Here is a 27,183-nt window from a genome sequence, read left to right as displayed (position 1 = left end):
CAAGGCATTCTTAGATCTCAAAATTCTGTAACTATTTCTATCGTAGATAGATTCGAAACTGAACGAGCTAAACAGTAGGCAAGTGAAAAGCTTTCACACACTTTCGTCAAGTTGGCTTTAAGTTCGTGTCTTAACTCTTTTATTTCTTGGTTGCACTGTATGCAAATGCCGCAAAGTATGCAACAATAAACTTAACCGCAAAGCAAAGTTAATTTGTATCTTTCGTCTTAAGCAAAACCATTTGAACATACAAACGAAACAATGACAAACTCAGCACGAGTTCAAGAAAAGAAAAGTTACTAAAAATTGGTCGAATTTAGTGAATCTGCTGCAGCATGGAAAACCGAAAATCTTTTTGCGGTCTAATAAACGGCGCCAAGAGAGAATTCGCCTACATAGCTATTTACAAAGTATAAGTATAAGTATTTTTTTTTTTTGTTTTACAAAAAGGCTATGTCGAATAGGAAATTCATCTTTAATGGTCACGCACGTTCGCTCTGCTTTGCCACTTATTGCATTTGTTTCAGGTCTGTGTGGATGCTGAACAAGTAAATGCAACAGCTTAGAACGAGCTGCTAGTTTACAAATAAAATTGCAGCTCTTTCAAGGTGGAGGCTATGGCTAAAAATGCGGCTGCTGCTTCAAAATATGTACATTTGTATACATGTATATGTGCTGGGATGTATGTACAATTGGTTGCTTTCATTGCTTTCACGAAAGCGCAGCTCTACTGGCCAGCCGTCTCACTAATTGGCGTGATATTTAGACTAAAACAAAGAGATGTTTTTCAATTTTTCAGCAGGCGCTTGACATGCAGCCATTCCAGGCGCAATTAAGCATCAAGAAACTTGGCTAGGAGGTATATAATGCCTAAGATGCAACTGCCAGCACTCAGTCGATCATCAAAAGTGCAGCCACAGTGCCAGTACCCGCCCCAGCCGTAGTTTCATTCAACATTTTGGCCGCTGCATGCCATTCAGGATAGCCGTAGGAATCACTTCGATCGAATCCCACCAGCCCAGATATGATTAAATACGTGTGGCATGTGGCAGCTCTGATGATTGTCTTCTGTTGGCTGTCAAGTGCGCGTAGTGCCAGTTATCAGCAGCAGCAATTGAATAGCCTGGTCATGGATCAGAAGCCTCAACAGCAACAGAATCGGATACAGCAGGCATCGAGTGTCACTAGTCCGGTTAGCTTTTGGAAGGACATGTCGCTGATTTATCGCATATATCAGCAATGTACTGGTGAAAATATGTCCGTTTGTCTAAAGGTGAAACTACTAACTGGCCTGGAAAAGGCTTTCCGTTCGGCAAAATCCTTGACCCTCTTCGAGGGTGTTCAGTTTGTGAGCAGCAGTCCGGACAATCAGCAGCGATCCAAGCTGCCATCGATCAGCGAACAGGATATTGAGGCTGTACTGCCGCGTGGAGTAGATGCCAAGGAGCAGGTTCTGAATAGCATGATTATGAAGCGGGTTGGCAACTTTCTGCAAGATCACACTCTACAGGTATGGCGGATCGAGCTATATGCAAAGAAATATTCAAATTTGCTCATTTATTTTCAGATTAAATTCCCTGATCTACGCGACACGGATAGCAACTCTGTAGAGGGACGTAAGAAGAAGGATAAAAAGGGCAGTGGAGCTTATATAATGATTCCCTTGCTGCTTGGCGGCACATTTGTGCCAATTGCCTATGGAGCCTTGGCTATGCTGGCCGGTAAGGCCTTGATTGTCTCTAAATTGGCGCTGGTATTGGCATCCATAATTGGCATCAAGAAACTATTGAGTGGCGGCGGCGGAGGCAAGGAATCCTCTCATGAAGTTGTTGTCTCCTCTGGCGGCCATTCGGGCTGGGGTCGGGACTTTGATATGGCCTACAGCGGCTGGAAGCCGGCAAAGGATTCGGCGGGTAGCGGCAAAAGCTTGTAAACCCACCACGCGAACCCCCTCCGCCTGACCCTGCAAAGTGATCCAATGATGATTCCAGCCGAGCCTGCATTTGCATTTGGAGACGACAAAGAGAAGAAGCCAACCAAAGAACCGATTGCCGCATAAACTGTCTGACTTGAATGTCTAGATTAATTTGCCTAATCGATAAATTATAACATAATAACAAACTAAATGTGTGTGTTAGGTTTAAGTAAGCGCTAAATTAAATATAGTTAATTCTGCTTTAAATCACAAATAGTCTCAATATCGTAAGAGCTAAAAAGGTTGAGGTTTGCAATAACCAAAGGCCGTCTTGTGGGTAATCCTTTTATAGACTAGATCTTTTTCCCATCAACTATAACACTGATCATGCCCCTGGCCCAAACCCAAAGCCATACAGGTGTAGAGAGAGAGAGACACGACAATTGAATTTATGATAACAATAACAATTTCAAAAAACGCTTACGTGCGTGCTAAAAATGGTAGTTGACGCTGTAGCTGCTTCGCTTTCTACTAAACAAATATACATATATAAACACATATATGTATGAATCTTACAAAGTCCAGTGCAATATTCATAGATAAACCGAACTACTCTTGCTTGCAGCATTGTTGCTGTTGCTGTTGCTTTCTTTGGTATGCGACAATTTCACTTTTGAGTCGCTGTACAAAATATTAATTAGTTGCCCGTCAATTATAGAACATTGAACTTATCGTCAAGGGAACGTTTTTAATACCCACATACATATATTGACTAACATTCCCACCCAATTCGATTTAATAGAAGGCGCCCTTTACACATTTTGGTTTTTTTTTTGGGGGGGATGGGACAACTTAATTGCGAATACTGATGTCATCACTGGAATATCAGTGGAACTAACTTACTCTTGGTAAGACCTTTACGCAGCACTTTCATTAATTGAAAATTACTCAAGCACATCACGGGCGGCTTGTTAACATGACGGACCTGAGATAGAGCTGCTAGCCGGAATTCAGAGTCGAGGGGGCGAATGCCAGCCATGCGGAATGAAAGTGAAACTTTCAAAAGGTGTCATTTTGGTAAGATGCCACTGTGTAAAAGGGTTGGGCAGCCAGGCGACGAAATTATGGGGCTGGGATGATGACCAATCAGAGAGGGGGAGAGAGAAAAAGAGAGATGCTTTAAGTAATAATCATTTTGCTTAACTGCCAAAAATATTTCGCACAAATAATATTCAGGTCAGCACTGAAGCTTTGCTCAATTAGCAACTTTACGCACACGCGGGCAGGGCCAAGGGGCATAGAAGGTAATAATATTGAGAGAAATTACTGAAGCACATGTCTAAACGAAAGATATTTGCAAAATAATGTGAGCTAAGTCAAGCAATTTCTATTGCATAAGAAAAAACATAATCAATGGTTAGTTTTTCGTTTGTCTTTTACAATTACTTTTTATTTCACTTTCATTAAAAAAAAAACATGCCCTTTGCCCATTTCTCGTGACAATACAATTAACCAGAGTTGAATGCTACAAACAAATTCCCATCACGCATCCATCTGAGGCCACGTGGAGGTGATTTGCATAGTTATTGTTTCCGACAAGTCGTTGATTCGAGTGTTTTGCATCTGTTTGGTTTGGTGGCCATGCAAATCTGTCGCTTTCTTCTTTTGGGGCAATTGTCTAATGTGTAAATTACAGAGACGAGAGCAGCAGCAGCAGCAGCAGACGCAAAAGACGTGTGGCGATTTAAAGCCAATGAAATACTTTTCCACTGTATCTGTATCTGCGTGTCCGACTGAAGTTGTATATCCAACCATCCAACCAGCCATCTATCCATCCAACCATCCATGTGCAACTGATGGCGATTGGCATACAAAACTGCAGATACACACACACACCGACACATAATGCGAGTGTGTGTTTGAGCGAGATGTGAGGCAAAAACAAACACATAAATAAAGAGCAAAATTAAAGTGAAATTTTTTTTTTTTCATCTTGTATTTTATTTTATTTTCCATACCGCCTGCAAACTAGTTAATTTTCTATTTTACTCCAATTTGAGATACGATGGCCGCGCACTTGTGGTTGCTTTCGACCAATATACACACACACATAGCATAAGTGGTGCTGCTAGTGTGGATGGTGTGGTTGGTGCTGGTTCAATTGATAATTCCCTCTCCACATTAGCCACCACCCATCTCTCTGCGCTGTTGCCACCCACCTTCCCCCGATACCACAAAGTCACGTGTCTGCAATTTTAAATGGAGTAGCACTTTCTGCTGTGGTTATGGCTGAGATTAACATTGAAAAGCATTGAAAGTATGCCATGATGTTAGCAGAAAAAAAGAAAAAAAAAACCATTTGCCTAAAAGTGCCATCATATAAGTTTTTAAGCTGTCAAATGAATGCCAATAATATCGAAATAAATTGCCCAGCTAAGCCCAAAACAATTAATGGCTCTTACCTTCTCCCCTTAACACTTTGTTAGCATGTGTGTGTCAATCTGTGTGTCTGTGTGTGTGTGGCACATAGTTGTTAACCGTTGGTTAAGTGTGTTGACAAACAACAACAAGTTAACGGCTCTGCCAACGACAACGACAACGGCAACGGCAACTGCGACGCATACGCACCGTCGACCGGCCTCTGTCGGGAGGTTTCGGTCTTTTGCTCTTGGCCAGGTTGGTTGCAGCCGATGCGCCTTCTCTTAACGTCTTCTTCGGGCTGTTTATTTAAATTCTAAGCTCGGCTACTGTTTCAATTCTGGTGGGGGGTTTGGTAGGAGAGTGTGAAGCACTCGCATCGTGTCGCATCGTCAATGCCGATGTCTTTTTCTTTTATTTTTATTTTGTCCAACGTTTCTGTTTCTGTTTGCGTCGTCGCTGCTGCTGCCACTGCTGCTGCTGTCGTTGCTCTGCTGGCGGGGAATAAAACTCGATCCGCGGGAGTCTTCTATTCACAGTTTACCGGTTGCCTTCTGACCGACAGATCGAACAAGCCAATCGAGCGCAGTGCCACTCAATCAAGTGAAACAAATCAAGCCAAAAGCACTCTCAGCTAGTGCAAACATCTGAAAGGATAATATACCCCACTCGCATTTCTCCGTTGTGTCATTAGTGTTTGTGCAAAAACAAATATCCAAAAAATTACAATCATGTTTAAATTTGTGTGTCTTTTCGCGCTGATTGCCTCAACGGCGGCAGCTGCCTCCGAGGCAGACAGTCTATTGACGAGTGCCCTCAAAATGGTCAAGGATTGCGGCGACCGATCGATGGTGTTGTGCATGAAGGTAAATGCCCCCATCTCTCTCTCTTTCATTCCTGATGTCACATGATAATATTTAAACAGGAACGTGCCCTGCATTACTTTGATACGGAAAACGGAGATGTGAGGCTGACAGAGGGCATTGCCTTGGTGAAAACCGATGAAATTCCAGTAGGCCGATCGCTCAATGATGTCCAGCTGCCCGAAGAGGTGGAAGCCCGTGAATCTGAGGTCGATTCATTGCTGGTGGAGCGTGTTGCTCGCTTCTTTGGCACACACACATTGCAATTCAAGGTCCCCAAGGACTCCATCCAGGATATGCAACGTGCTTTGGAAGAGTGTAAGTTGAATAGGGTGGTAGGAGGAAATACACGTACATACATACACATAGAAACGTAGAGTAGCACACAGCATTTTGTGGTCCCACATAAATTATAGCCAGCTGCCGATCTGGTTTGCTAGCATATTGCCAATTTGGGTTAGTAATGTATTTGCCAGTAGATGCCGCACTTAAATCCTGTTTTCACTGTTAAATTCTCGCGTCACATACATCGAGGTCAGGCAGAGTTGGTTTTCAATTCAGATTCCCAGGCATCTCCTAGCGGTGCATTGACAGCGTCCATGTCCAAGTGGCAAACTTGTTGCTGTTGACTGTTGTTGGCTGCTGTTATTAATTGCCTTTTAGTTAGCCAGTTAGCTAGTTAGCTAGGCTTACTTTCTTTTTGCGCTCTTTAGCCACAGTTTCCGATTTCTAAACGCTGACCATAGAAAGCTGTCGATCCTGTTCGCTTATTAATTATTTGTGCTCCAATTGCTAATGAGCGGACAGTGGACAGCAAACTCTCCGACGATGAATCAAGCTGTAATCAAGCGAAAGTCATACATGCAAATGCATGTATCCCCCCTCCTTCCATCTATTCCCATTTAAGCCTGCTATTGATCAATCTATTTATCTACCTATCTATCTATCTAGCTCGCGGCAAGAAGAAGGAGAAGAAGAAGTATTTGATGCCACTGTTGATGCTTTTCAAACTGAAAATGGCCGCTCTGCTGCCTCTGGCTATTGGCTTCTTGGCACTGATCTCATTCAAGGCTTTGGTCATTGGCAAGATTGCTCTGCTGCTCTCGGGCATCATTGGACTGAAGAAGCTGTTGGAATCAAAGAAAGAGAACTACGAGGTTGTTGCGCATCCGCACTATGAACACGAGCATAGCTATGGTCGATCGCTGCAAGGCGGCGAGGCTCAGAATCTGGCCTATGCGGCGTATAAGCAATAAGCATCCAAAGCAACAAAAAAAAATTCAGTGCAATACAAAAAGCAAAGAGAACAAATGAACAAAATCGGGAATACGTATGAGAACGTGGACATTAACGAGGAGAGGAGCAAAGGTTCATTGCTCATTTAATTTATATTTATTTATTTAACTTATTTGTGTAGAATAATGTCATGGAAAAATTCTATGTAAGGCGCCATTCAACAAACATTAATGACATCAACAAAAATAGCAACAGCAAAAGAGAAAGAAAACAAAGACAAGAAATCCATAGCTATTAAGTTCAATTGGCAGATGGGCGATTAAAAAAGAGCTGCAGCTGGGCGTGGTATCAAATGGGCTGATGACAAATCAATCAAGTTCTGGGCACTTTTTTTTACAAACTTAATCTAATTTTAAACAACTCAAGTGACTGCATTTTGTATAAATATACTCAGAGCTTTACTATATACTATTTTTAAAACTTAACGCTTAACTACTACTCAACTAAACTAACAACTAAACTAAACTAATTTAAACTGTTGAAACTTTGTATGAACTGTTGCTGCTGCTATTATGTGCTTGGGGCTCCCACAGAGAAAAGCCCAACATGCCAGCCACCCCAGCAGCTAAGCCACCCTACCAAGCAGGCCAGCCATTAATCCCCATCAGCGCTAAGAAAAGCCCCAACAAAACTTGCAAATGAAATTTACTTAATCGAAAGAGAAATAAAAACTGTCGCATTAATTTGTAACCAATGTTTTGTGTAGTCTTATTTTCCCCCTCAACAAAAAAAAAACAAAGGGGATTGCGCATACGCAACGTATGCAGCATTTTAAAGCGAAATGAAATGCTTTCACTCGCTGAATAAAAATACTTACCAACTAAGGCGAACGAGGCCAGCGATATCAATTGCATGTGCGACACACAAAATCACAGGCACATCCACATCCACATCGACAGACTGGCAGGCAGGCAGATCAGAGACGCCACAGGTACAGAACACAAAATTTCACTTGAGGCACTGAGGCGTAGAGGCCGGGCTGCATCTGTATGAAGTTTTTCATCTTACCTGGTCAGTGGAACTTCCTTACTTATCGTCGTTTGTTGTAGACCAAGCTTTTTCTTTCTCTGATTCATTGTACGCCCCCTTGTCCATACAGAGAGATATCCAATGTCGCTCCAAAAAGGCCATCTAATGAAAGTCTCTTCTTTGACTGCGACCTGGTTTCAGCATTCAAAGTGCAGCACGTACGACCAGCTAAGCCTCTCCTTGGGTGTGGGTATGGTGTTCGTATCAGCAATGCAATGGCAATGTCAATGGCATGGACATGGAGCACGCCCCAAGCTTGAATTTATGGCCGCTGGCTTTTTGGCATATAAATGGCGAGAGACGCCAAAAGGTCTTCTTGCAAACATCCCGCACATGCATACTTACCATCTTTATTTTTGTTTTGTTTTTGTTTTGGTTTTTTGTTAAACTATTTGTAAACAATTTTCGCCCGAACTGGCCACGCCACAGTTGCACCTGGCTATGAATTTCAAGTATTGGCGGTGAAAGTGTTTATTAATACAATTTCTTTTCTTTTTTTACTTGTTAACGAAAAATATGTACTTTTTGGTGTTGTTTTTGTAAACTGCTTTTGGAAATGAATTGCTACAAGTGACACGTTTGAATTTACTAAAGATATCCAAAGAGATAAAAAGGAAATTTTACGCCTAGCCTGCTCTACTCAAGTAAACTTCAACTGAAAATTTTCAATGTTTTCAACACTTTTAGCATGTCACGAAAACTTTTCAAGACCGCAAAGATGAAACCTTAAATACCATTGACAAATAAACAACAACAAAACTCTCTTTCACCCTCACTCAATTGGCTCAAAAACTGGATGGTTTTGACGTTAGTTTGGTATACCGTGGTTTTCCAGCAACAGAGTTTCTTTTACCCCCTTTTACGTGGCTAATGTTGCATTTCATTAGTTAAATAAGAAAACTTTTGACGTTAGAATGGGCTATTAAGGGTGTTAAAGTGGCAGACGAGTTCGTCTAACAGATTTTAAATAAATTCCATCCTCATGCCAGCCTCTAAGCGAAATACTTTTTGTTGTTTCTCTAAAGACGTGTTGATGTTTGTTGGGATGGCAACACCAAACTTGGCTTTTAGTTAAAACTGGCGCCGCCTAAAAGTAGGCAAGTATATTTAGTGTCTGCACAGTGGGTGAAATACTTTAAATAGGTGACAAATATCACAGATTGTCAACGGTAAATGATTTAGATTTGTTCAGAGACATTAACAAAGAAAATAGTTGGAAAATATAAGCGAAAGTGTAATAAAAAAATTGTTATAAAATTTTTGTTTGAAATTCTTTTTCTTTTTAACTACCCAATCATTTTAGTATGTTTTTTTTTCTTTTGTTTACAACACGAACAAAGTAATTTAGGTACTTTTTAAAGTACATATTTTGGCATAGCAAATAATTTACCATTAATAGTGAGAAACAATACAATGATATGCTTGATGCCTGTAATTTTTCAATTCCGTACTTAGTGGCAAAATAATCATATATTTTTCCCACAGTTCTTTCAAGGTTTCACATTTAATGACTTGCTTATCCTCTTGCTAAGTGGGAAACTAATGAACTGGATAAACTATTTTCAGTTAGTTGAACGAATATATAATGAACAGTATTCAACTTTATTTGCAAGATATTAAAACTTTATTCAGAATATTTAAACAACAAATTTAAGAACTTATTTAGAGAATTTTTGAACTTTTATGTTATTCCTATCTAAATCTAAACTAAACCCTGTTGTTTTCAGTCTAAAATAAAGCTTAAATTGATCGAGTAGAAACACTAAAAGCGTAAGCAAATAACTTTAAATATTTCTTAAAAAGTATACCAAACTTTAAGTATTAAAGATTAACAACTATTTTGTGTTTTGTTTTGTTTGTTTCACTTGTTTTTGTACTTTAATGCAGCAATTTCCCAGTTTACAGTGTGTAAACGATGGAACATTTCTGGTAATGCTTATAAACGTTTGCCGTTTATTTAAATAGACTGGCATTAGCAATTGTAATTTGTGGAGGTCCAAGCTCAGACTGAGTACCGTCCATTTCATAATTTCTGAGGAATAACAATAAGCCATTACATAATATTCAAGAAAGAGAGAGTAAAAGAGATAGAGGTAGAAATGTGCGAAATATTGGCCAAAATTCAGAGACCAAGTGCCGGGTTATGAGACGTGTGCACTGACCATGACCATGGCGGGGTCTTCAGTTCGTTACATTGCGTCCAAATGCCAGAAGAGCGGGAGGCTTGAATCGCTTTGGCGTTGATGTACTACAATTTCCGTTATTGGGCCATGGCGTCGACCCAACTGGTCGCTTTTCATGTGCGAAATGTGAATGACAATCTGAATGAATGTTACATTTTGAGCGAAAATTGAGTTTGTTGTTATATAACAAGACAGTCTCTCGGCCAGAGCTCTATATAACTAGATGGTCACCCGGCCAACGTGCTTAGTTAAACTGAATCATGTCGCCGCTAAATACCGCATTGTTGTTCCTGGCATTTGTGAATATAAAAGCCATTACAGGCTCGGATCTATACCAAGTGAGCTCGGAGGAGCTAAAACATTTTAAACAATGCGTACGGGGAGCTCAACGTCCAAAATTCAGTGAGTGCCTTGGGCGGTCTGCTTTAAGTTTCATACAACGCTTCGATGAGCGCGAGAATGTGAGTTTTGTTGATGATTTTGTGGCTGTGAGAAGTGAAATGGCAGCTGGCAGGTCGTTGGCAAATGTGCTAGACACAGATCCGGTCGATTTCCGTGGCATATTGGAGAATGCCGGTGCGGTGATGGGTCAACGTAGCCTGGAATGGCATATGGATGGACTTTATCCTGGTTTAATGTTTAAAATAGGACCCACTGCCGATGCCAATAGTGTGGCTGAATTCGTGCTAGCAGATGCAGGGGCCCAGGATGAGCGACAATTTGGTTTCGAGGATCCCACGGCAGGTATGACTATTATCCATGTTTACGTTCTCGAAATGTAACTTCCCATACTTGTAGGTCGTCTACTGGCTAAACAATATATGTTACCATTTCTGTTGGGCTTAAAGTTCAATTTGGTTGCCTTGGTGCCACTGCTGTTTGCTGGAATATGTTTGCTGCTCAAGAAATCCCTTTTCCTGGTCAAAATGGCTGTCTATGTCAGTAGCTTTTTGGGTCTTGGTGGAATCCTGGGATCGGCAGGATTTGGCGGCGGTGGCTTTGGTGGTGGCGGCAGCTTTGGCAGTTTCAGCGGTGGCAACTTTGGCGGGGCATTTGGTGGACATCGACCTTTTGGTCATTTTCCGGGCAAAACTACAGTCTATGGTCATGGCGATGAGCTGCATCATCAGTACGACGTTCATGAGCCTACTCCACCATATAAACGCAGTGAGCGTAAAGTTCGATTTGATCAACCACGAGAGGCATCGCAGCCTTCTCCCATGTCTACCAAGCGTCCTTTTGAAGATCGCTTCTATGATTATGAAAATCAACGCAGACAAACAAATAAATTACTCGCTGAAGTGGAGGACACTGCTGGCTCTGCAGAGAGTCTGATGCGAAATTTCCAGAGCCCCAGCAGCAGTTTACCCAGCGGAATGAATGGCTGGCAAGTTGTGGATGTCCGATCACTTTAGTTTAAAATTAAAAAATAGTTCTACTTAAGTTATAATTAGTCAAAGTTTGGCAAACGTTTTGAGCGCTTTCCAAAAACTGAAAGTTTACTTATGCAAAACTTTTTGTGGCTGAACTCCAAGTTCAGCGGACCGCAGATAGACCGAAAAATAGACAAAGTTTTCTTATTTGATTCCTATCAAGAGCGCTTGAGAGTGTCGCGCTTTGACAAACATGTTAATTATTAGCCCAAAATCAAATGCAAGTTCCCCCATTTTGGGATAGCCCTTATAAATACTGAGCTGAAAAAGTGTCTGGGATTTATTTGAAGTTTATAGTTCGTTGCGTGTGTTTGCCTGTGTGTATTCCCCCGGAGAATATGTGGCGTCGTATGTTGTTCTTACAGTGCGCCGTGCTGGGTAGCAATGCCTTGGTGTATAGTACTTCCAGTCCTTCTGCTACCACCGCCTCCAAATGGAGTCCCCACAGTCTGGGCAGACTTATTGCCCACTGTCTGGGTGGCTTAGAGGTGTGGAAGTGTTTGGGATTCGAGAGTGAACGCCTGTTGGATGCCGCAGCGCGCGACAATAGCACATGGCAGGTTAATGACTATCTGAGTTTTGAGGCTCTGGCAAATGGTAATGACAGCGAGAGTCGAGCTCGCAGTGAAACAGGACTGGCTGGTAAATTGCTGCAATTGTTCCAGGGACGAGCATTGCGTCTACAAATGCCCAGGCAATTGAGCATTTCCAATGCCATTGATGACTTTGGCAGTGAACTGGGTCTAGATCAAGGTACGAACGCTTTCATCATAGATGATAAAGTCGATAGAATTATAGCAGGATTGGGTAGTTTTGTGCATGCAACCGACACCGATACAGATAAAGATAAAGATAAGAAAAAGAAGAAAAAGAAGAAGAAAAAGAAAAAGAAGAAAAAGAAAGATAAAGATAAAAAGAAGAAGAAAAAAGACAAGAATAAAAAGAAAAGTAAAAACTGTTCCAAAAAAACAGGTCGCAAGAAGAAGGACAAAGATAAGCACATGGCCATGATGGGCGGCATGATCATGATGGCCACACTCGCACAAATGTTCCTTGGCAAGGTGATACTGATAGCTGGATCCGCCTTCATCATGGCCAAAATAGCCCTCGTCATATCGCTGCTGGTGAGTAAAGCCAAATTGAAATGATTTTGGCACCCATCGATAGGTTAGATCAAGTCATTGGCCCTACGCATCTCTTTCCAGGGTAGTCTAAAAAAGGGCACGACTGGTCACAGTGGTAGCTCCGATCACGTCATCATAGCGGGCGGACATAGCCATGAGAGCGGCTGGCATCGTAGCATGCCCACACATGGTCACAGTTCTGCCCAACAAATCGAACAAATCGAAGAGCCATCCCATGATCTGGATCACGATCAGGCATACTATGCCTATGAGGCCGAACCCTTGGATCGTCGCCAATTCGCACAACTACAGCGCCCGCAAACTACAACAGCAACAACTCATGGTTTTCTCTAGCTTTTGATGTATTTTGTGTGTTTTATTTATAATAACTATGATAACTAAACTTAAACTGGAGGGCTGTCCTGGACGACTATCCTTGATAATGTCGGCGGTTAGCCAAGAAGTGTAAATACAATTGCAGTTAGATTGAAGCTAAGCAAAATATTTGATCTTTGGTTTTCCATTGCCTAGCCCATGATGTGTCCATGGGCTTATCGCGATATTTTGGCGGAAGTTAAACCGGCGGCAGCTACACCACCAGATTGTGGCATCCATGCCTGATAGGCCTTATCCTGCATCATCATTTCGTCGTCTATGCTGCGATGATAGGAACCGCCATCATGGCCACCGCCACCACTGTCATACTCTCCCTGATGGCTGGACGAATAGGTGTGACTCTGCTGCACTTGCGGATGCTTAACAATTTCGTAGGTGGTCTTTTCGCCGCCATCGTGGCTAACAAGCTTCTTGAGGCCAATGATGGCGCTAATGATAAGAGCAATTTTGCCCACAATCAGAGCCTTGCCCGCCACAATGGCAATCGAATGATAGGCCATCTTTAAAATGGCTGTTTTTAGCAGCACAGCCGCAATGAAGGGTCCCAGATACTTTTTGTCATCTTTCTTTTTGCGTCCATCTCCTGCACCGTTTGCCGCCAATTCACTGGGCAGAAAATAGCCCATTAGGGACTGCAACCAGTTCTGACTATTACGCTCGCCGTAGATGAGCAGCCGTGGAAGATTAACCTGAAGCTGATGACTGTGCACAAATCCAAGGAAACGTTCCAGCAACAAGGCATCGAGACTCTTACTAGACATGTGCTCCAAATCACGATTATTCAATTGACTCTCCGATATGCTGGAGCGTCCGGTACGTGAATCCTGGGCGGCATTTTCACGTCTCACCAGACTAACACCATCCACAATGCTGAGTTGCTGCACTTTGAGAGCGCGGCCCAACAGACGTGCCCCTTGTAGCTTGCAGCACCAGAAAATATCATCACTGTCCGCACACTGGCCATAAATGTGACGCACTGTTCTCAAGAGACCGCTCTCTCCGCTGCCGCCAGTGAAATTGGAGTTAAGTTCAAGCGCCCAGCTCGGACGATGGGCATAAATTGCAACCAGAAGCAGGGCCACGGGTAAACCCAGACGCGTGACCATTTTGCGTATATCCTTTAAGCTATCCTTTTGTTCTCTAATCCTCTTCCGTCGCACTGCACTTTCTTTCGCTCTCACTAGGCGTTGATCTAACTGCAAACTCACTTGGCCAACTGATCTTGTGCGCCCGTTTGGCTAACAAATTTATACACTTTAGCTCGCCACAATTAGCCAGGCAGCCGTTGCATCCAGCTGAGGATGAAGCTAGTGAAGTTAAACCTGGTGGCTATTTAGAGCGTAATATGCATGATAAGTGCAGCTCCAGCTACAACCACATCTCAACTCGACGCAAAGCTTCGTTGCAGATTTAGTGCAATTGCCAGCATAGGCCGCCAGCCACCCAGCCAGCCAGCCAGAGCCTAGCCAATTTCTTTGCTTATTGCCGTAATTAGTAAATCTTTGCAATTATTTCAATTTTTTCCAAACAACTCTATGGCTCCAGGCTGGCTTAATGATATTTTCTACCAGCGGCAGCTACATCGAAACTCGACACCCACTTTCATTCGGCAAACTGCGAAATCTTGGCGAGAGCTTAAAACTCAAGATAGCAGCTTCTTTATTTCTCACTTATTTTAATCTTATGCGAATTATTTTGTGGCTTTAATATGAGCACGCAAAGATAGAAAATGAAATTAAATGCCAAGTTGGTGAAATTTTATACAAAAGAAAAAATCAAATAAAAATAATTCTTTTCTTTTTTACGACAAATTTTCATTGGCTTAATTTGACAATGGCAAACAATTTGTTTTTTATATTAAACCTATAATTATAATCACTTGAATTTCTCTATAACATTTTAATTGCCTCGAATACTTTCGTTACGAATGAAAATTGAAAAAGTATGAAATTTTTTGCCCAATTGCTTTTTATCAATTTTAAAATGTGAATTATTTGTGCATTCCATGAATACTCTTTTAACATTAGTCTATTGAAAATAATGTTTTTACAGTTTAAGTGCCAAAAAAACTTTGCTTTTTGTTTGGCTTTTTGCATCTCTCTTCTAAAGTGCCATCGACGGTTTATTTAATGACTTTACCTTGTTAATTACTTTCCAAAAAGTCATTATTATTCATTAACTACAGGTCAATAAATATCATTTAAGGACATTGAGGTGACATTAGTTCAATGAACTCTCCTTTTCAAACTGAAGTAGTAATTATGTTTGATTTATGCACCTCAAGTGACCTCTTTTGTGTGTTTGTGTGTGATTGAATTGAATAATGTAGATTAATTAAGGTAAATGTGATTAATTCTCTTTGGCCGGAAATGATATTCAGCGTTTTCAACCACGTTCATCATCCAACTGGTTTCATAAATATTAAAGCATACTTTCGGACAGCACATGAAAATGAGCGAATAACACAGTTTCATAGCCAACTCTTTTCGTTCAGTGTAGCAGCAGCAGCTTGGCGCGAAGCATGCATAATTAATGTTTGGCGCTTTTCATTTATGAAATATTAATAACAAAAGCATGGCTGGCGGTGAAACTAATGATGGGATTTACAAGCTTTATCTTGCCCCAGCATGCCATGGATATGGGATAACACGAAAAGGTGTAAAAGATGAGTACACCGTATCTACAATTTATGTATTTTCTAGCGGGAAAGTGCACAAAAAAAACACAAAAACAAAAATTTGCATGAAATTTTACAGCGTGCATTGCCTTGTTCTATTTATGGATATATTTGAGACACGTAAAGGTAAACCACACATAGAAAAAGATGGGTGGATGGATAATTATGGTTAAATGGGATAGTCGAACACTTGCTGTAGCATAATCTAGCAGCGATAATTTATGATAATGCACGTTTAGCTCACACGCAATGTTGTGCTTTTGAGCCAGGCCATCATCTAATGGGCGGCAGCGGCAACCAATTTGCAATAATTGGCATTTGTGTTAACACAAGGCAAATAAAAACAAAATGCTTTGGCAGTCGACCCCAAACGATCTGCGGATCGATGAAACGAAAGACTTAAGCAACGAACCTGACAAGATCACCAAGCACATGAAAACTTTTACCCAGCGCGCAGGCGAATTATTCAGCCTTTGTTTTTCTTCTTGTTTTTTCTTTTCTTTTCTTTTCGGGGCTTTTCAACTCAATGAGGCAGAATACGCTGTTCGTGTAGGTTGTGCACAGGCTTGGGAATATTTTCGCTTGATCATTTGCTCGTTGTTCGGCAGCAGCGGTAGTCATTGCGGTAGACAATTGCATAAAACAAGAAAACCGAAAAGGAAAAAACTCTATTTTTTTCGTTTTTGGGTTAGCAAATTTTTTCACTTTCACTTTGACTGTTGACAACTGTAGGTCCCTCCGCCAACAGCAACAACAACAACAACAACAACAATAACTACTAGACGACCCAATGCGGGTGCCCGCGCACAGGTTGAGTTTTCTTCAGCTAACCCCTGCTTTCCACCCACTTCGAATCGAAATTAAACGCTTCAGGCCAATTACGTTTCTCTCTGACCCCCAAAACAACCGATGATGAACTACACCATCACCACAATGGGTATTTGGTATGGAGTATGGAAAGCCAGACACCATACCGTGACTACCTGGCTAAAAGAAAATGACTGACTAACTGACTGACTGACTGACTGAAGTTGGCCGTTCATCTTGACGAATTTATTGTATGCTTACCACCATTTGGGACTTGTCTTAAGCATTTTTCTAAATTATGCATTTGTTTGTTTTTCCTCTTTTGCGCAAGTCAACTCAATTTCATGTAAAAATCCCCAAAAAAATAAAATCCAACATCCCATTACAAATCTCTTTCGGGTGAAAAAAATAAAATTTATACAACAAATTTCAATTTCAATTTGCCCTCGGCTGGTTGCCTTTAAGGAACTCGCGCCACATTCCACCATTTGTTATTTTATTTATTTTAACTTGGCAAAAATTTTGTTGCTCTGTATTTGTTTGTTGTCAAAAATTATTTGTGGCACCCCCTGCTGGTGTCTGATTGCCCCAAGGGGCGTCTTTGTCATAGACGTTTTGATGCTGTTGTTGTTATAGCATATTTTGTATTATTTTTCTTTATTTTTTTATAAATATAAATAAATCGCAACATAATTCAATTTCGTGCATAACAGTCAATTATGGCAATGTGCCTTAAGAATACGTTTTAAATTTCACCAAAAACAAAAAAATAATAATATGAAATAAAAGGAAAAATTTATATGCATAGATAAGTATATGGAAATATTGCTATATCATACATTTTTGTGGTGAAATTTAAATCGCCATCTAAATGTGTGTGTGTTTGTATATATCTCACATAGGCAATGTAAAGTTCAATGTTAAATGTCAATCATGATGGCCAAACATCAGCCTGTTGCCTGGAAAACTCTTTGTCTATGATTGTCTGCGTATGCTCATCAATCAACATGCCAGGCAATGGCAACAGCCAACAGCAACCGCCGGCGACGATGGCAACTTTGACATTGCCTTGAAGAAAGTGAAGACCAAGTCAAAGTCAAAACCAAAACTTGAGTCAAGTGAATTTTTGCACCGCATCTCAACTGAATTTAATGCCCAGGCATTGTCACTCCAGGCCCAGAGACTTTTCTCATTGCGCACATTCACATACATACACTACATACACACAAATACGATGTCATGCTGTCAGAGAGATAGACAAAATTTCATTTCACCGTGCTCATAATAACGATATTTGCTACATTTTCCTCTTGTGTTTTTTTTCATTTTCGGCTAGCAGCAAGCAAGCTGCTTGTGGTAGTTGGTTTTTGGGATTGTCGCAATTATTATGAATGAGTATTTTCCCAGCCAACATCTGCCTTGGGCAGCTATTAAATCCCTGGCCAGAAAATCCTCACTTGACGAATCTTTGCAAATAAATTACAATTTGAATTTGCAATTCTGAAAGGGTGAGGATAAAGGTTTTTGCTATCTACGAGTTGAGGTCGCTGGGCTGTTGCTGATAAATGACTAAAACCTAACCCTTGGCGCCGACACGTCGACTTGTGATACCTTTTTCGGCCCTAAACATTGTGATACCCAGCAGCGTAATTTGAAAGAGATCCATTGATTACACATTATGGCAAATAATAGAACAATATGACCAATCTCAAACCAAACCACTAATCTGTTGACAATGTAATGCAATTCTATTCATTCTAAAGTCATCTAATTAACAAGTTCCTCTGATGCCTGTCCATCTTGAGATAAGACATATTGGAGTAGAAATTAATTAACTCAAGATATATGGAAAATCAATAAGAGCATGGGAAACAATGCACCTCTATAAGCCCAAGCGAAACCACTAATCTGTCTATTCATTCTAAAGGCGTTTAATTAACAACTTGTTAATATGCCTGCCCATCTTGAGATAAAAGTTATTGAAATTAACAAGCACAAGACATATGTATAGCAAAACGAATAAAGGCAATGCATACCCGTCAAGTTCCCTATTATTTTTTACGTTTTTGCAAATATTTATTTATTTTTGGTTTTTTTGTTTTTTGGGGGTTTTGTCTAGAGTTCAATGCACTAGGAGGAGGCAGTCGGCTGCCTGCCCACTGATGATAAATTGAAACACTGGCAAACGTGACAACGACCGAAAAAGTGAAAGCATCTGCAACAGTGAAAATGTCCGCCAAGGAAGAGGCCAAGGCAACCTTTACCATGGCCAAGTGGAAATGGTTAGACAGACGAAACTTTTTTTTTGTTTCTACCACAATATTGCAGAGTTCATTGCACATTTTGGTGCATGTAAATATGCCAAGTGAGATCAAGATATCTTTCAGATAACTTTTAGCCAACTGCCAATAGGCAGAGACGATGAATTTTTCTTTTTCTTGTTTGTTTTCTTTGCAAAGACTCAACTCAACCCAACCCAAATCATTTGACAGATACTTGGGATTTGAAGCCACAATGCGTGATTTGTGTGATTTTATTCTTAAAGATTTGATTACTTTCATTAAATGGACAGCCCCCAAACCATTGAGGTTGCGTACTCGACCATTACGCACTTTCGCGTTGTAATTGGCGACACATGAGAATTTAATTACAAGACACGCACATGTGTGCAAGGCGACTGGTCAATGGTCAGCGACGTCTGGCCAAATGGTAGGGGGCAGTGGTTTGGGGGCAGGTCATCATGCGCCTATTGTCTGGGGGTTCAGAGGCGCCGTAGAAAGCGAAAAGCCGCACATCATAAATATTAGCGGTTAAATGAAAAAATATACAGTACATACACATATAAAATCAAATGAGAAAATGCGCTTTTACAGCTCCATCGAGGAGAAAAGCCAAATGGAGTATGTGTGCATCAGTCATTGAACACCACAAAACCATAAGTTTTATGATTTATTGTCCGAAAGCAGTTCGCACACCTCATCTATTTAACTTTAACGACTTTAACCCAAAAACTAAGAAAATTATTCGCAATGTTTTCAAAACATTTCATGGGCATAAAAAGCTTGGATAATGCCAATTGATTCTCAGAAGTAAAATCTCGCGTTTTTTTATTAAACCAATTTTATTATTACTATTACTAAGGGAAATAACTTTTTGCGTTACCTTCAAAATCAATTCATTAGAGCAGGACTGTCCAATCAGAGTTTTAAGTGCAGAGGGCTAAACCTTTCTAAAAACTGTTTATTAGAGATTAAAATTTAATTAAATTAAATCAGCCAACAATATATTTCCTACCAAATGACACAATTCCAGTATACTTTTTCCTTGATAAAAGAAACAGGCATTAATCTAATTTAATCAAAATACAAGAGGTCATTAAATAATTGAAAACAAGTTGAAATCTTTATACAAAGTCGGTTGAAATTTTTATCAAATACTAACCATGTCGAGTTATATTTTGTCACGAGCCATGCAGCAGGTGGAAAGCTGTGAAAAACATAAGTGAGTTTTCTTGAAGAAAAAAAAAAGAAACGTTTAAATAAATTGTCTGCAGATTAAATAAAAAATGGGAAAATGGAAAAATTGGCTTGTGATGGCCGTCTTGGTCGTCGTTGTCGAGTGCCACAGACCGGATGGGGATGAGCTGCCACTACCCCACCGCATGTTTGGGTTGTCCGCTTTAAGTCGACAGCTTATCGCCACTGTCAGTTGATCCCATATAAAAGCTAATTAGCGTGAGATTTGTGCTCACACGCTTTTTTGCGGCCAACTTTGATAAATGCCAATGTGGCATCAGCAATAAAAAGCTATAAAAACAACAACAAAGCGTCAACAAGCATAAAAAAAATGTGGAAAATATTAAATTTTTACTTTCTTTTGCTTTCAAGGGTGCGTGGCTGACCCTGTGGAAATTGCAATTTTTATTGCAAGAAAATGCTTAGGAATGGACACGCCCGCATGAAATAGAAAGTTTAATTCAAAGAAATGATCAAGTTGAGGTTCTAAGCAGAAAACCGAAAGTTAATTGGCCACAACTTTAACCCGTCAAAGGTATATGGCCTTCCACTTAGTCTCTGTTTTTCTCCACCTGCCACGGTGTGGTAGAATTTAGAACAAAACATTTCGTTTTTACTTTCTCCGCTGCTTCTGCCACTAAAATGAGTAATTTCACACACATATAAAAACCGCAGCGACAACATGATGATATTGTTGTTGTTGTTGTTGTTTATTAAAACGCAATTCTTGTTTTAATTTTGTCGACGGTGCCGCAAAGTAAATGTTTTTCTTATTGCTCATTGTTGCCTTTCATGCCGACGACTTCAACCGCAAAGTGAAACAGTAAAATTGTGAAAAATTTTCTTTTTGGGCTTGGAAAGAGAGAAAAGTGCAAGGCCCAGAGCCACGAGAGTTAACAATGACGTGACCACGATACGATGGATGATGAGTGCCATGGCCGACTTCACGCCGCCCGCTGTTGATCTCCTATAGAGGAGCGACAATGCAGCAACTTCAGTTTGTTTGGCCTTGCCCACGGTAAGCGCATCGGCATCCACAGGGAAATACGAACTGACGCCCAGGTGAATGCAGACAATTGAAATTGTTTCACATGCATTCGAGCAGCAGCCTCTGAGATACATATGGGCGTTTGATATGGATACATCTGTGTATGTACAAGCACACTGAAATGCATTAATGCTACATGTTGGAACGAAGTGTTGGCGGCTACCGATGCGGATGTTTTCAGTTTATATTACTTCCAGCTGCACCCGCAATGACAAGACAGCAAGTCATGACATGAAGTCATGAAGGGAGTGTGAAAACAGAAGAAAAGCTTACTCAGGCTTACTCGATGTCCGTGCCAATGCGCACCAGGTGGGGTATTAGCCATTCACAAACAATGATGAAAAGGCTAATAATATTGCTTGTTCAAATGCCAATTTGGCTCTGACACATAATGGATGAAGGAAGAAACAATTGATAGGTACAAGTAAATAGAATTATCTACGGAATATCAATCTTAAAAATGTATACAATTAATTTTCATAGAGCTGTAATTCCCATTCACAAGGCAATATCTTTTATGACATCTATTTTTTTATATGGCCCATTGCTCGTTATTTCAGAAAAATAAAACAATCAAATGAAAGTGGAACAAATTCAAACTAAACGACTTAAATACCATTGAAATTAAAAAATACCCTTTGTCAAAAATTCCAATACCAAGTTTACTTCTAAATATAATTTCACACTTTTAGAAGTTTGATCTACGTAAATTAAAGATTCCTAATTTTGCTCTATTATCAGTCTATTGACAAAAAACCACAAAACTCCATCGTTGAATTCGCATTAAAAGCCAATAAATGAAAAAGAGAATGAGCCCAAGTAATGTGAATAACATTAGTTAGCACTTTATTTTCTTTAGTCGGTACTCATAAAATAAAATAGACATGACCAAAAACCGGAAGCTGTTGGCAACAAGAAGCACTTATAGTAATTCGTACTTAAACTGTCCATGCAAATCAAAGACCCTGGCCCTAGCCATTGGGCCCATCGTGGGTCAGTGAAAGTGGCGTGAAAAACGCGGCTGCAACCGAAATCGACATCCATGTCAAAATCAAAATTAGTGGCCCAGAAAGTAGCAAAAAAAAAACACAAAACCCAAGATAAAATTAAAAAAAGAAAAAGCATTTCTCACAATGTGCCGACATTCAAAGTGCGATGCTGGGAGTAGCAAGTATACCCTGGCTTAATGGCCATAGATAAATGTTGCCGCTGGGCAATAAATTTGCCACTTGATTAGCTTAAAATGAGTCGAGGTTCCTCAAGCGGTTGGTTCATATCCCTACTGCCACATAAACTGTTCAAATGGGTGAGTTAGGCGAAAGTTTTATCCAAGAATCCAGAAAATTTCCCTTGTTATTTTCCTTTTTGTTTTTGCTTTTCGAATGAAAAGTATGTGGCTCCCGCAGAGTAACCACAATAATGCAGCAGCTTTCCATTCCTTTTGCCTGCTTCTATGCTATAGACACTCCCATATGCAGAGTGATAGAGAAAGAGAGTGAGAGATAGACACGTTCTGGCATCAGTAATTTGCCAATTCCACTAGGAGTAAAGACAAAGTCAATGGCCCCAATAGATGCATATCATCATTATTCGCATTGCAGGCGAAGATGCTGCCCACTTGAAAGCCCTAGATTGCATTGGACATCAGCGAAAGATATGAACATGTACAAATACCTTTATATATATATATATATATATATATATATGGGAGTACAGTTAGCACCTGCTCTGATAAATATAAGCGTGTTTGCATAACGATAAAGCAAAACTGCAAATTGCAAATGTTTAGTGGCTGGCAATGACTTTCTTTATGGCCAAGTTGAATGGCGAAAATTGCCGAATGCCAAATTGAAATTAAAGTGTCAACAACAACAACAACCTTACCATGACCAAAACGGCAGCTAGTTTTTGAAATGGCCAAACAAAAAAGTGAACTCCTACCAAAAAAAAAAAAAAACACTAATGCAACTAATATGTTTGGCCATAAACAACGAAAGCGGTTGGTGGAAAAACTAGTGCTAGTGAGCTGGGAGCTGGTGCTGGTTCATTGGTTCATTTGTGGCTGGGGCCCAATGATCATTAAACTGGCAACAAAAAAAAAGCAGCAACATTAACAGTGGCAATGGAAAATAAGACACTTCAGAGGAAAAAGCAAGAAGCACGAGTCGCAGAAGCAACCAAAAGGCAGCCACCACGAAGTTGCAGCTCGGCTTCAACTCCAGATACAACGACGACAACAACGAAAACAACGACAACGACGACGACGACGAAGAAAATCAAAACGCTATTAAGTCGAGGAGCTCGACGGCTGAAGAAAGGTCTATAAAAGAATAATGCGCGCCAAGGCTGGGCATCAGTTTGATTTGAACTAGCAGCCAGAGCTGATACCAAGGCCAACAACAAGCTCCATCCAAGTCACTTTACAAGGATTAGTCACCACCATTTTCTCTTACTCTAAACGCGCGTGTCCAAATTGCCTGTGTGTGCGTGTGCGTATACGTGTGTGTGTGCGTGTGTGCATGTGTCTTGTGATCGTGTGACAGTATTCTCCTGCAAGTGACAAAATGACATTGATACACAGGCATTTGCCAGGCGTGAGCCTATTTATACTTGGCCTCTTCCTCGCCAGCAGCTGCGAGGCGGCCACCGAGCAACTGAATAATCTACCTGCCGGAAGTCAGAATGCTGGCGCTCGCACCTTGTTGCGCATCTACGATGAATGCACCCGATCCGAGGGCGGTTTTGTGCCATGTCTCAAGAAGAAGGCCATCTCGTTCATTGATCGCATTGCCCCCATCGATGCCATAAATATTGCCGACGGCATTAAACTGATACGTCTGGAAACGGCCACCCAACCAGTTGGTGGCTTTTCGGCCTACAGTGAAAATGAATTGGAATCCTCGCTGGCCAGATCTGGCAGCGATCGTGAAGCCAAATTGACGAGCATGCTAATCGAAAGATTGAGTTACTTCTTTAATGGTCATTCGCTTCAAGTCAGTTTCCCCAAACTGACTTCCGATGAAATCGGACGCGGACTGGAAGAAGGTAAGATCAATTAAATGGAAATCAATGTCAATAGGCGATTTAATTGCGGTTACGTTAGCTGCACACCGCTAAATGTATCCATTGCGCGTAACAGTGACATAATTTGACTCAGAGTTTGACTCTCTCTCTCTCTCTCTACCTACCTATCTATCTCTCTCTGTAAGACATTGCTGTTATTCTTCTAGTTGGCTTTAATTAGCACAGCAGGCGGCGGTTATTAGAGCCAAGAGCTATGATAATGCTTTTATTGCAAGTATATCGTTGGCTTGGCTGCTTAATTGAAACTCTGGCAATGACATAGCGCCACAACAAGCAGTCGACTGGCCCATTTTCCTAGCCATCTACTGCAGCAGCTTGCCTTATCATGTTTTGCATTGTATGTGAACAGAAATGAGAGATGCCAAAGGGGAATGGGGATGAAGATGGTTGTGGGTTTGGGTATGGGTATGTAGACAGAGGACAGGGGATTTGGGGAAATCGTTTGCGCTGGGAAAATGCGCAATTGTTTTTATAACAACGCACACGATGACGACAACGACAACAACGACAACGCGAAACCCGTTCACCAACTAAGGAATGACCTAAAAACCTTAACAACAACCACATTACGTCGAAACAGAAATGTCAGGCCAGAATTTCGTGTTGTCCAAAAATAACATACACGAAGAACCAAATAGCAAAAGGAGATAATATTTACCTCATACCGAATGTCAAATGCTCTAAGTTAGAGCTTTAAAGAAGAAAAGTTTTATAAAAAGAAGAAGATAATTTAGATACTAAATAAATTTGGCATTAAACAAAGTACTTTCTCATGTACAGTATTTTTAATGAGCTACATTAAAATTAGAAATCTCATTTAAATTCATTTGTTCCAAACATTTATCAAATGATTTTTTTTTTGCCTTTAATTCATACAAACGCAAAGGCAAATCGACTATGCCTTCTCCTGACAATTGTAGAAATTTTCAGAGAAAATTTACAAAAATGAAGCCACGCTTTGATGTCATGACCATGTCAAATGCAATGAAAGTGGCAATCACATTTTGTAGCCAGCCTGCCTGTGCCTGGGCCACAGCGATTTCAGTGGTGTATGGTATGACAATGGGGCGGATGAATGGATGATGGGGTGAGAAGGAGGGAGGGCTTTGCTTCAATTACAAATTTGACACAAGCACTTTTACAACGGCAACATCCACATTAAGATTTATTCAGCAATGCAGTGCATAAAGTATATGAATGCTGAAAGTGAAGTTACTTTCACGCCACATGATTTTTCTTTTACTTTCAAATCATTGATCAAGATCTTTTAATCGATACAACAAGCTTGCTCGCAAGCTACAACAAGTTAACCAACACTTTCCCAATTGACTTAAACTTGGACTCATACCATTTTTGGCTAATTGCAAATGGATCGATTCAGTTGCCTGTTATGACAGCAACGTGAGAGAAATGTCATCTTGGGCTCATATTAACTAGTACATCTAACTATGGGCGGAAACTTGAACGAAATTTTCACCATAAGCCAATGGTGAAATCGCCTCGAGTATCCCTAATGACTGTGCCAAAATGACACAGCCACACACGGTGCTGCCAAAAAACAGCAAAACAACCCAAAAAAAAAAAAGAAAACTGTCAGAGAATAAGCGAGAGAGCGACAGAGATAGCCAAAACACTTCATATGTACTAGAGAGTCTGTAGAAAATATTCTCACACAGCCTTTTGTAATTGAGCTGGCACTTTCACCGACTCCATCTCGGTGTTTGTGTGGCAGGAAAAGCATAAAAACACCTAGACTAACCTATGGCAACCGCTAACTTTCTTGCAGGTCGCGGCAAAATGAAGAAAATGATGGGCATGATGATGATGGGCATGGCCATGAAGCTGATGGGCATGATACCGATCGCAATGGGAGCTCTCTACATTCTAGCTGGCAAGGCTCTAATCATTTCGAAGATTGCCCTACTCCTGGCTGGCATAATTGGCCTAAAGAAACTGATGTCAGGCAAATCGTCGGGCGGCAGCTCTGGCTGGTCTTCGGGCGGTGGCGGCGGTGGTGGAGGCGGTTGGTCATCGGGAGGCGGCGGCGGCGGTGGTGGTGGCGGCGGCTGGGATAGGCGATCCTTGAACGAGGCTCAGGAGCTGGCATATCGGGCACAACATAGACAACAGCAGCCAATACTCCAGAAGCAGCAGCAGCAACAGCAATCAGCAGACCCAGTGCAACAGTTGACCAAGTCATAGGCACATGACCAAGAGGAAGACAGTTTAAGTTAGCTATGTAAATGCATTTATCTTGTGGATAAATTGCATAGCCACACACTCACACACACACACACACACATACACATATACACACACAGAGAGGCGCCACATAGACAGATTGTAATTAGATTTCCATAGACAATACGTTTGTTTTTTGCTTGGACAGACTTCTTGATGCATTTCCAACGGTTTTCTCTACGCACAGTTTGCACCTTTGGATACATCGTCTGGAATGTATCTATATAGCGTGCATTCACACTGTGACCGCATATCATATCAGCAACTATTTTTTTAATCATTAGTATTTGCTTTAATCGATTATGTTTGTGTTGTTGTAATCTATGTTGCGCACTGGTCTCTAACTCTACTCTATCTCTCTCTCTCTCTCTTTATCTATCTATCCCTCTCGATCTCGATCTAACTTTTTCTTAATGTTTTACTGTTACCCATTTTCAACGCCATCCAACCAACCAATGTACTCGAGCTCTGAACTCAGCCTCTGGCTCTAGAATCTCCTCCTCACCTCCCTCCACCTCAAACTTTTCATCACTTGACTTTTCCATCTGCTTCAGTTTGCTGTTATTCACTTCTATTCTGTATGGGTCTTTTTTTTCAATTACTTTTTGCACTTCCGTCTCGACATGCTCTGCATTCATTTCCAACTCATTTTCCATGCGCTCATACATGCATGTATTAACTATAGTTAAACTAACTGTACGTAGCTAAGTGTAATAATTTATTAATATTTATTTCATAGTATTTAATGTGCAAAAGTTTTCAAGAAAACAGAAAAGATTACAAAACGAAAAAAAAACAAACAATTAAAATAAACTGACGCAATAAAACAGTTAATGAAAAACCAAATTCCCATTTACGATTGATAATAATTGTTGTATTTTTTTATTGATTGCCTTAAATTTGGGAAAATTTATAAGTTTCAGCTTTCGTTTTGCAATTGAGTTTGGTCAAGGACAAGTTAAAGCCATTTATAGCATCGTATGCTCACTTCCTGCATCCTGTATACACATCTGTATGTGTGTGTGTGTAAGGACGATTTCCGTTGATACCTTTCCTCCCCATGGAACTTGTCTGTGTCGTATATAAATTTGTTTGCCCTGCCAGCCATCGGCTAAACATTTCTCTACGTATGTATGTACATATCGCTGTTCAAC

General features: G+C 40.7%; 5 protein-coding genes and 1 long non-coding RNA gene across 9 annotated transcripts; 4 read left to right on the top strand and 2 right to left on the bottom strand.

Annotated features, from left to right (window-relative positions):
* Nucleotides 1-87: 87 nt before the first annotated feature.
* On the top strand, nt 88-2,182 carry LOC6650053. Its single transcript, XM_002073587.4, has 2 exons — nt 88-1,510; nt 1,568-2,182. The coding sequence occupies exons 1-2, from the start codon at nt 1,025-1,027 to the stop codon at nt 1,931-1,933; spliced, it is 852 nt and encodes a 283-aa protein (XP_002073623.2). The 5' UTR covers nt 88-1,024; the 3' UTR covers nt 1,934-2,182.
* A 2,530-nt stretch (nt 2,183-4,712) lies between these two features.
* On the bottom strand, nt 4,713-8,104 carry LOC111519431. 4 transcript variants are annotated; one of them, XR_006954421.1, is made up of 4 exons: nt 7,310-8,104; nt 5,890-6,034; nt 5,560-5,838; nt 4,713-5,502 (listed from the first exon to the last, which is right to left on the bottom strand). It is a non-coding gene; the product is annotated as an uncharacterized LOC111519431 (long non-coding RNA). The 4 variants fall into 4 exon arrangements; XR_002724365.2 differs by having other exon boundaries at nt 5,560-5,825; XR_006954423.1 differs by having other exon boundaries at nt 5,556-6,034.
* LOC26530184 lies at nt 5,065-7,182 on the top strand. The gene is made up of 3 exons (XM_015176689.3): nt 5,065-5,199; nt 5,259-5,514; nt 6,148-7,182. Exons 1-3 carry the CDS (start codon nt 5,065-5,067, stop codon nt 6,450-6,452), a joined length of 696 nt encoding a protein of 231 aa, XP_015032175.1. The 3' UTR covers nt 6,453-7,182.
* A 1,860-nt stretch (nt 8,105-9,964) lies between the features above and the next one.
* Nucleotides 9,965-12,615, top strand: LOC6650052. Its single transcript, XM_002073586.2, has 5 exons — nt 9,965-10,448; nt 10,503-11,104; nt 11,635-11,890; nt 12,110-12,261; nt 12,343-12,615. The coding sequence occupies exons 1-5, from the start codon at nt 9,965-9,967 to the stop codon at nt 12,613-12,615; spliced, it is 1,767 nt and encodes a 588-aa protein (XP_002073622.2).
* Nucleotides 12,616-12,812: 197 nt separating this feature from the next.
* On the bottom strand, nt 12,813-13,763 carry LOC6650051. Its single transcript, XM_002073585.1, has one exon. It carries the CDS (start codon nt 13,761-13,763, stop codon nt 12,813-12,815), a length of 951 nt encoding a protein of 316 aa, XP_002073621.1.
* A 9,505-nt stretch (nt 13,764-23,268) lies between these two features.
* LOC111519510 lies at nt 23,269-25,990 on the top strand. Its single transcript, XM_023180766.2, has 2 exons — nt 23,269-23,749; nt 25,575-25,990. The coding sequence occupies exons 1-2, from the start codon at nt 23,269-23,271 to the stop codon at nt 25,988-25,990; spliced, it is 897 nt and encodes a 298-aa protein (XP_023036534.2).
* Nucleotides 25,991-27,183: the final 1,193 nt, after the last annotated feature.

This window comes from Drosophila willistoni, chromosome 3R (assembly GCF_018902025.1).
Source record: "Drosophila willistoni isolate 14030-0811.24 chromosome 3R, UCI_dwil_1.1, whole genome shotgun sequence".
Lineage (NCBI taxonomy): Eukaryota > Metazoa > Arthropoda > Insecta > Diptera > Drosophilidae > Drosophila > Drosophila willistoni.
Note: the sequence above shows the minus strand (reverse complement) of the source record. Positions and strands in the feature narration are given on the sequence as shown.

What these genes read in the sequence shown, in the direction of transcription:
- LOC6650053 (XM_002073587.4), top strand. Translation starts at nt 1,025, where the DNA reads ATGATTAAATACGTGTGGCATGTGGCAGCTCTGATGATTGTCTTCTGT. An exon ending in TGCAAGATCACACTCTACAG is followed by an intron (nt 1,511 to 1,567) that starts GTATGGCGGATC and finishes ATTTATTTTCAG; the next exon opens with ATTAAATTCCCTGATCTACG.
- LOC26530184 (XM_015176689.3), top strand. Translation starts at nt 5,065, where the DNA reads ATGTTTAAATTTGTGTGTCTTTTCGCGCTGATTGCCTCAACGGCGGCA. An exon ending in CGATGGTGTTGTGCATGAAG is followed by an intron (nt 5,200 to 5,258) that starts GTAAATGCCCCC and finishes ATATTTAAACAG; the next exon opens with GAACGTGCCCTGCATTACTT. An exon ending in GCAACGTGCTTTGGAAGAGT is followed by an intron (nt 5,515 to 6,147) that starts GTAAGTTGAATA and finishes CTATCTATCTAG; the next exon opens with CTCGCGGCAAGAAGAAGGAG.
- LOC6650052 (XM_002073586.2), top strand. Translation starts at nt 9,965, where the DNA reads ATGTCGCCGCTAAATACCGCATTGTTGTTCCTGGCATTTGTGAATATA. An exon ending in TTTCGAGGATCCCACGGCAG is followed by an intron (nt 10,449 to 10,502) that starts GTATGACTATTA and finishes CCATACTTGTAG; the next exon opens with GTCGTCTACTGGCTAAACAA. An exon ending in TGAACTGGGTCTAGATCAAG is followed by an intron (nt 11,891 to 12,109) that starts GTACGAACGCTT and finishes CCAAAAAAACAG; the next exon opens with GTCGCAAGAAGAAGGACAAA.
- LOC6650051 (XM_002073585.1), bottom strand. Translation starts at nt 13,763, where the DNA reads ATGGTCACGCGTCTGGGTTTACCCGTGGCCCTGCTTCTGGTTGCAATT.
- LOC111519510 (XM_023180766.2), top strand. Translation starts at nt 23,269, where the DNA reads ATGACATTGATACACAGGCATTTGCCAGGCGTGAGCCTATTTATACTT. An exon ending in CGGACGCGGACTGGAAGAAG is followed by an intron (nt 23,750 to 25,574) that starts GTAAGATCAATT and finishes ACTTTCTTGCAG; the next exon opens with GTCGCGGCAAAATGAAGAAA.